Source organism: Gracilinanus agilis, chromosome 5 (genome assembly GCF_016433145.1).
Source record: "Gracilinanus agilis isolate LMUSP501 chromosome 5, AgileGrace, whole genome shotgun sequence".
Classification (NCBI taxonomy): domain Eukaryota; kingdom Metazoa; phylum Chordata; class Mammalia; order Didelphimorphia; family Didelphidae; genus Gracilinanus; species Gracilinanus agilis.
Genome location: NC_058134.1, coordinates 171,159,888 through 171,172,613, shown reverse-complemented (window position 1 = coordinate 171,172,613; position 12,726 = coordinate 171,159,888). Strand labels below are relative to the sequence as shown.

At 39.1% G+C, this 12,726-nt stretch overlaps 1 protein-coding gene across 1 annotated transcript in view; it reads right to left on the bottom strand.

Annotated features, from left to right (window-relative positions):
* CCDC3 (coiled-coil domain containing 3) overlaps positions 1-12,726 on the bottom strand; it is a 120,821-nt gene that overhangs the window by 107,026 nt on the left and 1,069 nt on the right. The window contains exon 2 of the mRNA XM_044678517.1: positions 9,417-9,591. Within this exon, the coding sequence (XP_044534452.1) occupies positions 9,417-9,591 (175 nt within the window). The remainder of the gene's footprint in view (positions 1-9,416; positions 9,592-12,726) is intronic.

Genomic DNA, 12,726 nt, shown 5'->3' with positions numbered 1-12,726 from the left:
AAAGAGGGAACCCACTTTCTTCTGAAGTAATCCATTAGGAAGTTTTTCCTTATATCAAGTCTAAATTCACCTCCTTTCAAATTCCGGCCATTGTTCCTAATTCTGCCTTGTGGAGTCAACCAGAGCAAAGCTAATATCCCTCAGACAGCTAGGGACACACTGGATAGAGGCTTGGGACTGGAGTCAGAAAGACCTGAGTTTAAACCTGGACTCAGATACATATTAGCTGTGCAATTCTGGGCAATCCCTAACCTTTTCTGCTTCAATTTCCTCAGTTGCAAAATGGGAATAATAATAGCACCTACCTCCCAAGATTGTTAAATGGGTCAAACGAGATATTACTTGTAAAAAGCACTTAGCATAGTGCCACTATGTAAATGTTTATTTCCTGCATCAATCCTTCAAACATTTGAAGACGGCTTGATCTCAAGACCCTTCATCATTCTGGTTCCATGCTCTGAATGTTCTTCAACTTATCACTGTTCTTCCTAAAATACAGAACCTATAATTGAACACAATACCCCAGATATGATCTGACCAGGGCAGAGTTTAACAAGACTACCACTTCTTTAGTCCTAGTCACCAGAGTTCTCTTGATTCAGCCTAAGATGGTAATTACCTTTTTTCCCTTTTTTTCTTTTTGGCTGATATATAAAACTGCTAACATATATTGGGCTCATGGTCCACCAAACTCCCAGATCTAAAGGGTCTATAGCAGCATTGGTGAAGGTTTTTGAGTTCATGTGCCCAGATTGCAATTTCAAGATGCCTGTGAGTCCACCCCAATCCCGAATTACCCCCAAAGAGTGGAGGGAGGACGTGCTTGCTTTGGGCAGCTAAACAGAGGGGTGGGAGATGCAAAAATGTCCTCAGGTGCTGGGAAGAGGGGAAACAGAGCAACTCCCTGAGTACTAAGTACCAGCTGGGGACATGTGCCAATACTCCGCCAATGCTGGTCTATAGTGATGGGGGAATAGAAAGACATTTTCAAAGAAGGTCAGAAATTTTTTAAATGTCCCTCAGGGCAGCGACTAACCCCTGTGCCCAGTCCAATGCCTGACACAACAGGAACTTAATCAATGCTCATAAGGTCAATCAATCATATCCCTAAGACACTTCCTAGTTGTATGACCCTGGGCAAATTATATAAACCCCACTGCCCTAGCACTCTTCTGCCATGGAACCAATATTCATTATCAATTCTAAAACAGAAGCTAAGGGTTTTAAAGAATACAATACAAATAAAAGAAATGAAATATCCCCAGATGAAATGAATGAACTGGTGATCAAAACAAGTGCTGATGGCTGTGAGATGAGAATCTGGAGTCTGGCATCTGATTTTTCCAAGCAAGCTCTTTTGAAGTCAAAAGAAATCTTCAGGGAAGGGAGAGGATTTCTCAGAGCTGTCATGTAGGGCTTCTCTTGATCTCTGGTAGGTCTCTGTGGGTTCTGCCCTTGTGTTACAAACCCTTAATATATGCCTGATGATTGATTGATTGTAGAGGAATCACAGCATATTACTTGACCGAAAGTTATGTTTGGAATGGCTTTGCAGCCCCAGCTGGAGAAACAGTCTAAAAGCTTCTGTTCAGATGTTCAGGGATGAGTCCACTGCATTCCAGAAGAATGGCTGATTGAGTTGTTGAACTCCTCTGACAGTTCCATGAACATCTCCTCCCAGTGGAGGGTGTCCAATTGTGGGTTTGATGGGACACAATAGAAAAAGAAGAAGAAAATGGACTTGGGGAAAAGGGCATGAGTAAAAAATGGGAGCATCTGAAACTTGAGAATCTTAGAGGTATTCCCTCCTCTCACACATAAAATTGTCTTTTACAGAAATGCAGTCCAAATAAAAAGTTAGCTCTCATGACAAGATATCTCCAGCTCTAGCACCCCAAAAAAGAACAGGAAAGCATTTTACAACTAACTTGGTGAATTGCAGGGATGAAAGACTACACCAGTAGGTAGTGGCCAGCCAATCACTTTTGTTTTATGAGAGACAATTGCTCTTAAATGTTTTTCTTCTCTTTAATCTACACCCCCCCTTCCACCACCACCAAAAAAAAAAAAAAAAAAGGGAAGAAAATAGCAAACATTTATGTAGCACTTTAAAGCTTACAAAATGCTGTATATGTCATTTCTTTTTTTTTTTTTAACCTTTACCTGATGTCTTAGAATTGATAAGTATTAGTTCCAAAACAGAAGACTAGTAGGGGCCAGGTAAGTGGGCTTATGTGACTTGCCCAGGGTCACACAGCTAGTAAGTGTCTGAGGCCAGATTTGAACCCAGCTCCTTCTGATTCTAGGCCTCGTACTCTATCCCCTGAGCCACCTAGCTTTTTCTTACAATCTATTATTTTATTCGCTGGGAGGTAGGTAATATTATTACCCCATTTAACAGAAGAGAAAGATTAAGCAACTTGCTCATGGCCATCTGGTCAGATAGGTGGTATAGTAGATAGAAACTGATCTTACTAGCTGTGTGACCCTGTGAAAGTCACTTATCCTCTCTCTACCTCAGTTTCCTCATCCATAAAATGGAAGTGATAAAAGCACCCATCCTCGAAGGGTTATAGGGAGATTCAAATGAGGTAATCATTTTAATGTGCTTAGTTAGCATAGTGCCTAGTCTATGGTAGGTGCTACAAAATGTTAGCTATTATACAGCTAGTATTTGAGGCAGGACCTTCTCTCTCCACTGCCTGATCTAGAGTGATGGATGAAATGATTTCTAGGAGAGGCAGTGCAGTAGAATGGTCAGAGGACTGGCTTTGGAAAGGCCTGGATTTAAGTCCTGACTCTGAAATATGGTAGCTGCATAATCATAGGCAAATTACTTAACCCTTCAGTATCCCCAGACAGTTCTCTAAGACTTTAAGGGAGTTTTCACCCTGGATGGTCCCTACATCCAATGGAATCACAGGTTTAGGGGGAAAGAACAAACAACAGTATATATTTCCATGCTCAGAAAGTAAACTTTTCCTTACTTTATTTCTTCTCAAAAAAAATTAAAAATACTTGGGAGGTTAGTACTCATCTAAAGTCTTTGGGAGGCAGTCAGGTTGCTCAATGGATAGAGTACCAGGCCTGGAGTTGGGAGGTCCTGGGTTCAAATCTGACCTCATATACTTCCTATCTGTGTGACCCTGAGCAAGTCACTTACCCTAATTGCCTACCCCTTACCACTCTTCTGCCTTAGAACTAATTCTTCTATCAATTCTAAGAAAGTAAAGAGTTTTTTAATCCAATCATGAAAATTAGCATATTAGCATAAAGACTTGGTCCCTAATTCTCCTTCTAATTTGAACTTTTCAGTAAACTAGTTATGGTGTGTGCAAGTGACATAACTTTCCTACTAAAAATCTGAAAATAATTGAACTAGATAAGTTCTAATATCCCTTCCTGATCTAAAATTCTATTATATTATACTCCCCAAACACAAAACATTTATAGTTCAACCTAGAAAACTGGTAGCATTTTAAAGGTATTTCCTTCCTACACTGCCTCCCAAATGACCACTGACTCTTGGTAAATCTCATTACTCTCACCCCCATATGTTATACTAGAGCCTAGCTGGACTGCTCCTTAACTCCTATACATATCTTGAGCTTTCCCTCCACCAAGCCCTTGTCACACTACTTACTCCCCATGTTTAGAACAGCCTCTCCTCCAGATCATTATGGCCAAAGAATACATGGCCAAGTGGTTAGGTTTTTGATGGGTTAGACTGGTCTTCAATCAGCAAGGAAAACTGATTTCCAGACATGTACTTAGGTGGTAGCTCCACGGTCAATCAAAAAGCAATTTTATTAAGAGTTGGGGGAAGAAACCAAAAAGTGATTTTATTAAGCGCCTATAATGTGCCAGGCAATGGTAAGAGCTGGGGATTCAAAGAAAGGATGAAGACAATTCCATGCCCTCAAAGAGCTCACAATCTAATAAGGGAGACAATAAGCAAACAAAAATGAACAAACAAGCTACATTCAGGAAAATAGGAAATAATCCAGAGTGAAGGTTAACAGAATTAAAAGAGATTGGGAAAGGCTCACTGTAGAAGGTAGGATTTTAGTTGGAACTTAAAGGAAACCAGAGAAGCCAAAAGGTAGAGATGAGTAGAGAAAGCCAGGAAAATGCCAGAAACAAGATGAATGTCTTGTTCGTGGAGAGCAAAAAGACCAGTGAACCAAATAGTAAGTGGGAGGTGTTGGGTGATAAGAAGACTGGAAGGAAAAAGGAAGTCGATTATGAAGGATTTGGAATGACAGATAATTTTGCATTTGATTCTGGAGGTGGTAGGGAGCCAGTGGAATTTACTGAATATGAGGGTGATATGGTTGGACTTACTACAATTTATGCTTTGCTGGCATTTTACACATCTTTTAAAGTCTAATTCAAATGACACTTCCTTCATGAAACCTTGGGGCGACTAGGTGGTACATTGAATAGAGTGCAGGGCAGGGAATCAAGAAGACCTGAGTTCAAATCTGGTCTCAGACACAAGCTGTGTGACCCTGGAGAAGGAAATGGGAAGCCACTCCAGTTATATTTGCCAAGAAAACCCCAAATAGAGTCACAAAGTGTCTGAAACAACTGAACATAAAACCTTCCCTGATCCTGAGAAGTAATATCCTAACTCCTCTCCCCATGAATGTTAGATTAGTTTTTCTTTAACAAGTATTGAAATATTTCTTGACATTTGGCAAACTCAGGGAAATAAGAGCTTAGACCATTGACATCACTTCTGGATGTACCAAGGAACCACAAGGATACCAGGGGCCTCCCGGATGGTTGGCTAGTGAATTTCAGGCAATGGGAGCTTTGCTCAGTTGAATCTATTCAAAGTTTCCTCTGTGCCTATTCTTGTTGAATATCTTCCTGCTATGGCTGGCAAATCTCCTTTAAATAACTGTTGAATGACATATAAATGTCTCATTTTGTTCTTATGGCAAACCTAAACTCCTACGGAGTGGCCTGAGTCAAGTCTAGCCCATTTGAAGCATTCCCCATTTGAAAAATTATCAAAAGATATGAATAGGCAGTTCTTAGAGGAAAAAATTAAAACTATCTTTGGTCTTATGAAAAAATGCTCCAAGTCACTATTGATGAAAGAAATGCAAATTAAAGCCAACTGACATCTGTCAGTTTGGCTAACATAACCAAAAAGGGAAATGATAAATGTTGGAAGGGATGTGATTCACTAATACACTGTTGATGGAGCTGTAAACTGAAACAAACATTCTGGAGAGCAGTTTGGAGCCATGCCCAAAGGGCCATCAGACTCTGCAAATCCCTTGACCCAGCAATACCACTGTTGGATTTGTATCAAAAAAAAAAAAAAAAAATTAGAGATAAGGGGAAAGGCCCTACCTGTAAAAAAAAAATTTAGGACCTCATTTTGTAGTGGCAAAGAATTGGAAAACTGAGTGGTTGTCCATCACTTGGGGAATGACTTGCACAATTTGTGTTATATGGTTGTAATGGAATACTATTAACCCAAAAGAAATGAACAGGATGAGTTCAGAAAAACCTGTAAAGACTCATATGAACTGGTACAAAGTGAAGTGAGCAGAACCAGGAGGCCAATGTATACAGTAACAGAAATAGTTTCTGGTGACCAATTATGAAGGACTGAACCATTATCAGCAAAGCAAGTTTCTATGATAACCATGAGGGACTCATGATGGAAAATGCTATCCATGGCCAAAGAAGGAACTCTTAGAGTCTGATTGCAGATCAGACCACATCATCTTCCACTTTATTTCCTTCATGAGTTTTTTATTGTACGTGTGATATGCATTCTATCACGACATTAATACTATGGAAATATATATTGTGTGAAAGCACTGGTATAACCTATATCAGACTATTTACTGCCTCAAGGGGGAGGGGGAGAAGAAAAGGACAGAGGGAGAAAATCTGTATCCCAAAATGTCAAGAAATAATTGTTATAAATTATTTCTACATGTAACTGAAAAAATAAATAAATTTTTAAAAACTTTGAAGACTACAAAACTCCTTGAAGTCTGCCCTTCTGGTGTACTTTTCCATAGGTATACATTATTATGTTCTATGGATGTTTTATTCCCTTACAAGACTATATGCCTTCCTAAGGACAGTCTCATCTTTACCTCTTGCCTAGTACCTAGCACGGTACTCCATTACTTGAATTTTCTCAAGGGTCTGAATTGCAACAATCACATCCATCTCCAACAATGTTTCAGGCTATATTTTGATCAGGACAGGTTCTCCTTGGTTCAAGGTATGAATTATTACAAAGCTCCTTCTATATTACAGAGAACTCTCTGTGTCTAGATATGATTCTTCTACTTAGACTTTGGCCATAAAGACACGTCTACTACCACAGCCCAAAGGCCATCACTCAGGATGCAAAGACAATGTCTAACGGCAATTGGAACCTCACAGACTTTCATTTTAACTCCATCACATTTTAGTGAAGATTCATGTGGTCCAAATATTTTTGTTCTTTTAAAGGTCAGACTGGGTCCTGGTCTCAGTAGACAGTCTTTGTGGAGAGAGGGAAAATATATATATCTCTGTTTTGACTGTTGCGCTGAAACAGCAGGAGAGAAGAGAAGAAAGGAAAAGTTCTTGGCTAGGCTGAAGAGAAACTTGCCAGTAAATCTGGTGAATTCTCTAGCTTGCCAAAGATATCCCCCAACGTCCCATTAACACTATGACACCAAACTAGAAAAGTACTGAGAAAAGCTTAGTTACACTGCTGATATCTTGGCATGTTTTGAAAGACGGATTGTGTTTCCATTTGTGAAGGTTCAGGTGGGGCTACTCATGTATGGAGAGGAACAGCACAGACATCCGTGGTGTGGGAGGACTGTGCAGCTCATGCTTAAGACTGGGCATTGCAATGGGTTCATTTTGCAGAAGCTTTTCCCAGCAGATTGAGCTTCTAAATCTCCCGCTTTCACTTTGTAGTTCCAGGTTTAGCTAGACATCTAAGATGATGGGGGGTGGGGGAGAAGGGGAAGAGAGAGGAACAGGAAAAGAAACAAACTAATTGCCCGAATTGAATGGAAACACAAAAGCAGCTCTAGGCATACAAAGTAGAAAGCACAACAGATTTGGCATCCTTACAGAGTTAGGAATCCAAGATGTGGTATGTGAAACAAGCAAGGGATTGATTCCAAATCTCCTGCCATTTTTTATTTTGTCTTGAAATGTATTAAATCTGCTACTGATGCAACTGAATTCACCAAATAGTTTATAAATCTCTACACTGGGCTAGGGATTTAAGGATAAAAATGGCAGTCCCCAAGGCTTCAAAAAGCTTACAGTCTAGTAGGTGACAAGAGGCATTTACACAAGTAGCTATAACAAAATATATCAATCACTGTCCTGAAAGATTTGAGTCAAGAGGGAATCAAAGAGGGCTTCCTGAAGGAAATAAACTCTCATCTGATCATCGAAAAAGAAAAAGGATATGATCTTGCTACCTCTAAAGCAAAAATAAACTGCTCTGTTGGACATTTAAAGCTCTGGTGACAACCTGGTCCCTTCCTATCTTTCTTTTAACATATTATTCACTTCTGTATACTCTGTGTTCTCCTTGTATCTCTTCACACATGATATTCTCTCTCTCCTATCTCTGGGCCTTTGGAATGCCTACACTCCTTGCCTGGAATGCTCTCCCTCCTAACCTCAATTCTTAGAAGCCTTAAGTTTCCTTTAAGAATCAACACAAGGGGGCAGCTGGGTAGCTCAGTGGATTGAGAGCCAGGCCTAGAGACGGGAGGTCCTAGGTTCAAGTCCGGCCTCAGACACTTCCCAGCTGTGTGACCCTGGGCAAGTCACTTGACCCCCATTGCCCACCCTTACCACTCTTCCACGTATAAGTCAATACACAGAAGTTAAGGGTTTAAAAAAAAAAAAAAATCAACACAAGATGCTAACTTCTGCAGGAGGTTTTTCCAACTGCCTTGTGTGGCTAGTGCCTTCCCCTCTTTGGCTAATATCTACTCTGAGCTATTTCTGGATTAATGGATATGTTGTCTCCCTCAGTTAGATTGTAAGTTTTTTGAAGGGAGGGTCTGGGTTTTTTTTCTCCCAGTTTCTTTGTATGCCTATCACTTAGCACAATACCTGGTACATAGTAAACACTTAATAAATGTTTATGGATTGATTTGAATAAATAAATTTTATGAATAATAAGCACAGGATTCTAGTATGTACAAATGTCCACAAAAGAGAATAGACAGGAAGAAAATAGGTAACAGTGCGTGGTCCAATTTGTCCAGAGAATCAACCAATTAATCGATAAACACTTATTAAATGCCTACTGTGTACTGTGCTTAGCACAGCACTAGGGCTACAGAAGACAGGCCTTTGTTTTCCAAGAGCTCTTGGGAGAGACAACATGCACATAAATACATACAAATAAGCTACCTTCAAGATAAATAGGAGATAGTTAACAAAGGGGAAACTAGAATGGACAAGGGTTGGGAAAGGTTTCCTGTAAAAGTTGGAATTTCAATTGGAACTTAAAGAAAGCCAGGCAAGTCAAGAGGCAGAGTTGAGGAAGGAAAGTGTTCCAAGCATGAGGGATAGCCAGAGAAAATGCCCAGAGCTGAAAGGAGTGTCTTGTTCTTATAACAGCCAGGAGGCCAGCATCACTGAATCAAAGAGTGTGTGTGTCAGAAAGTTAGGTCTAAGGAGACTGGAAAGTTAGGAAAGGATTAGGTTATGAAGGATTTTGAATGTCAACCATAAGAGAACATAAAGCTGGACAGGTTAATTTGTAACTAGATTATGAAGGACCTGAATGATAAATCAAAAGTTCATATTTTAGTCAATAAGCATTGGGAAGATTTCTGATGTCTCTGTGACACAGTAAGAAATATGAATTAGGAAGTTTACTTTAAAGTCATTGCTTTTGAATAGAAATTGTCCTCAAAGTTTATTGTTGCTTTGATAGCCATATAATCGGGGGGGAGACATTTAATTTTTTAAGTATCTCAGAATCTACTCTTAAAATTTTTTTTTGCCATACAGTATTTAGAAATTCTAAATTTAGAAATTTAGAAATTCTAAATAAAGTTCTAGCCCTAAAAGTCCTAGTTCTATTATTTCACTCCTGCCAAGAACTTCTCTCCCTTCCCTTCCTATCCTCAAGTAAGCTTTTTACAGTCCATACTCTGTACTAGATATTCCAGTCCCAATGACTATTTCCTCCTAACTAAACTCTATGGAAAGATTCTAGAGGTCTCCAAATCCATAAGCCAAAAAATGATGCCTTTGAAAATAATCTCCTAGAAAAGGAGAGAGTTACAAGCTTTCCTTGGTCTAACCATCATGTCCCTTAAAAGCTTTTGTTTAAGAGAAACCATTAAATATTATATCTACTCTATTGTTCTGATATGCTACGAAGTTGGACAAATTCTTACCCTGTTGTCCTCCTGGATCTCCCAGTCACTGGAGAAAGTCACAGGCTGTTGTCCATGAGTGCAGTTGGAAAACTGGAAGAGACTAGAAAACATTCTTCTGTTCTCTTGAGTGTCTGGAAAGATGGCATCCTGGAAATTGACTCCATGAGGCAAGAGATTATAATTTTCATCCATCCTGCAGCAAAAGCAAAATAAAACCAGAGAGCTAAACTGTATTCTCATTGGATACCACAGTTTTACAGAAGCCATAGCAACCTTCTATCCTCGATGGTTCCAAAAGAAGCATACTGATAAACGAGGCAAAAAGTAAATATTTTTAAGTTTAGAAGTCTCCTGAGAGACTTTAATTCCTGCAGTTTGGTTGACCGTTGTGTTTCTGTGAAGCATAAGATAAGCTTGCTGTGGAGATAACAATTCAGTAAGAATTAAAAGTAGTATTACAGGAAAGGAAGACCATACTCCATAACGAAGTTATGGTGCAGGGTTCACGGACCAATCAACATATTCATTTTTCACATTAGCGAAACTGACCAGCGGCTGATCTAATCTCAACAGGTCTCAGAATAACAGGAGGAAGAACAATCTGTATGTAGCTGTTAATATACTTTAGAGCAAGGCAGCTCTGTGTAATGGGAATCTGTCAGTCTAGCATTTAACTTACTGTATCTCTGCACTAACTTTTTGTAAATATTTAAGAGCAAAAAGATGAAAGAGTTGGCTGACCACCCCAGAAATATTGAACAAAACTGTATTTCACAATAAGGCAGAAACAAATGATATCTCCTGACAGGTTTTGCAACTCTTGCCCCACTTAGGGTTCTCTTTATATTATAGCTGGGTTCCATTGTACTTTTTCCTCTTAATGAAAAATCATGAACAATTAAAGTGTCTCTCTAGTGAGAAATGTGCTCTTTCAGTCTTTGCTGGCACTCCTGAGAAGTTTCACTTAGTCTAGAGAAACAATTCAAGCCAGAACCATGACACGCTGTATTCTAAACTTAGAAATTCTGGCTTAGATGTGGAAAACATGTGTTGCAGAAAGCTCAATGTGGGGGCACTTACTGTCTCCATTCTCAGAAAGATGCTATAGTCTGGAGAGCTAATAAGTCATCTACAGACACTCGTTGTAGTTAGCACAAATATTTTGTAATACATACTACATTGCTATGCCAGTATTGTAATTATTACTAACAGCCTGAAGTTTGGTTTTATTGACTCACAACTTTAATCTATAAGTTCTCTTCAAAAGTATTTTGGGAACTCTCAGACAGATTCTTTTGTCAAACAGTGCAGAGGACTGGATTTGGAATAAGAAGACTTGAGTTCCACATGAGCTCACACTTACCCGTGTGACATGTGGGCAAATTACTTGAACTCCAAGCCTCGGTTTCCTTATCTGTAAAATGCAGATAATAAAAGCATCTACTTCACAGGGTTGTAGGGACGATCACATGAGACCACATATTATTTTACCAATTCTCCTCTCCCAATTTAAATTACAGACAACCAGAGAAGTTTTAGTGCCAATCTACCTCCTAAGTCTTTGACTCTAAGAGAAACTATGAGACAAAAAGGTCACAAACATTCTATTATTCTTCTGGACCTACAAATATTCTTAGTAAAACTTTATAAGATTCCAGAAGCCTGGAATCAAGGGTGACTTCTTTAGAGAACTCATGGTCCCTTGCACAAAATAGGTTCTTGATATTTATTGAAGGGAAATGGGTCAATAAACATGTATTAAGCACCTACTATGTGCCAGATGTGGTACTAAGCACAGGGGATTCAAAGTAAAAGTCAATTCCTGTCCTCAAGGAGCTCACAATCAAATGGGGGAAATAACACTGCAAATAACTATGTATAAACAAGTGCTCTGTGTGTGTATGTACATCAATATATAATGTATATATGTGTATATATGTATATATATAATGTACTTATTATATATAATCAGTAGAAGAGAGGTACCAGAATTAAGAAGGACCAGGAAGAAATGCTACTTTAAATCACCTGGTACAGTTAAGTTTTCTTGCTAATGGCTGGCTTTAAAAACAAATAAATTTTTCTCCAGACTCAAAGATACTGCCAAAGTGAAAATTCCCTCCACCAGGGCAGATAGGCAACTCCATACAATTTAATAGCCATTTATTAAGCATCTAACATGTATCAGGCACAGTGCTAGGTACTTAGTATGCAAATTCAACATGGAATAGTCTCTGCCCTTGGGGCTTATATTCTAAGGGGCATGAGGGAGAGGGGCAACATGTATATATAGTTATGTGTCAATAGCATGATGGCAGTGGATAGAGTGCTGAGCTTAGAATCCGGAAGGATCGTCCTCCTGAGTTCAAATCCAGCCTCAGACACTGACTAGCTCTGTGACTGGGTAAGTCATTTAACCCTCTGCCTCACTTCCTCATCTGTAAAATGAACTAGAGAAGGAAATGGCAAACCACTCCAGTAAGTATCTTTGCCAAGAAAACCCCATATGCAGGCATAAAGAGTCAGACAAGACTGAATAACAACAAAAGTGTGTTAGTGATGGAGAATACAAGTTTAATGTGAAGGACACTTTGTTATTTGTCTAGGCCATCAAGATTTTAAATGACCAGCCCATAGTCCTCCAACTATATCCTACATCAAAGGCAAAAACTGAACCTAAAGTTGCCTGACTTCCAAGGCTAACCCACTCTCCTCTAGGGTGCAGGGCCCCTCAGCCCCACAAGTAGAGCGATGATATCTGATAATAGCATACCATAGAATTCACATAGCCATTTCAGTTCAGAGTGCCCCCTGAGGCCTTCTCCAATAGCTCTCTTATTGCAGGCTATTAACAGGTAGATGGATTTAAAAGTCAGGAAGATCTGAGTTTTTAATAGCTGTGTGACCCTGGATGAGTCACTTAACCTTTTTCAGACTCAATTACCTTACTTTTTTGGTAAAATGGGGATAATAATAGTACCTACCTCCAAGGGTTGTCATAAGGAAGAAATAAAACAATACCTGTAAAGTGCTTTGCATACCTTAAAGCACTATTTAAATGTTAGTTATTATTATTATGCCCAAGATCATAAACTTACAGTTGGAAGCAGTAGTATGCTTGAGTCAGCTGAATCTTCTATTATTAAAATTTAAACATGAGTATTTACACCTCAAAAATAGGCAAATACTACCAATCAAGGCTTGATTTACTGCTTTGGGGATTGTCTGGGTTTAATAAGGTGATGGAGAAAAGGTTAAAAATGAAAATTAAACTTTTTAAGTGTGTCCCACACTTGTTTTTTTTCCCCCCTGAAGAGCTGGTTGTTAA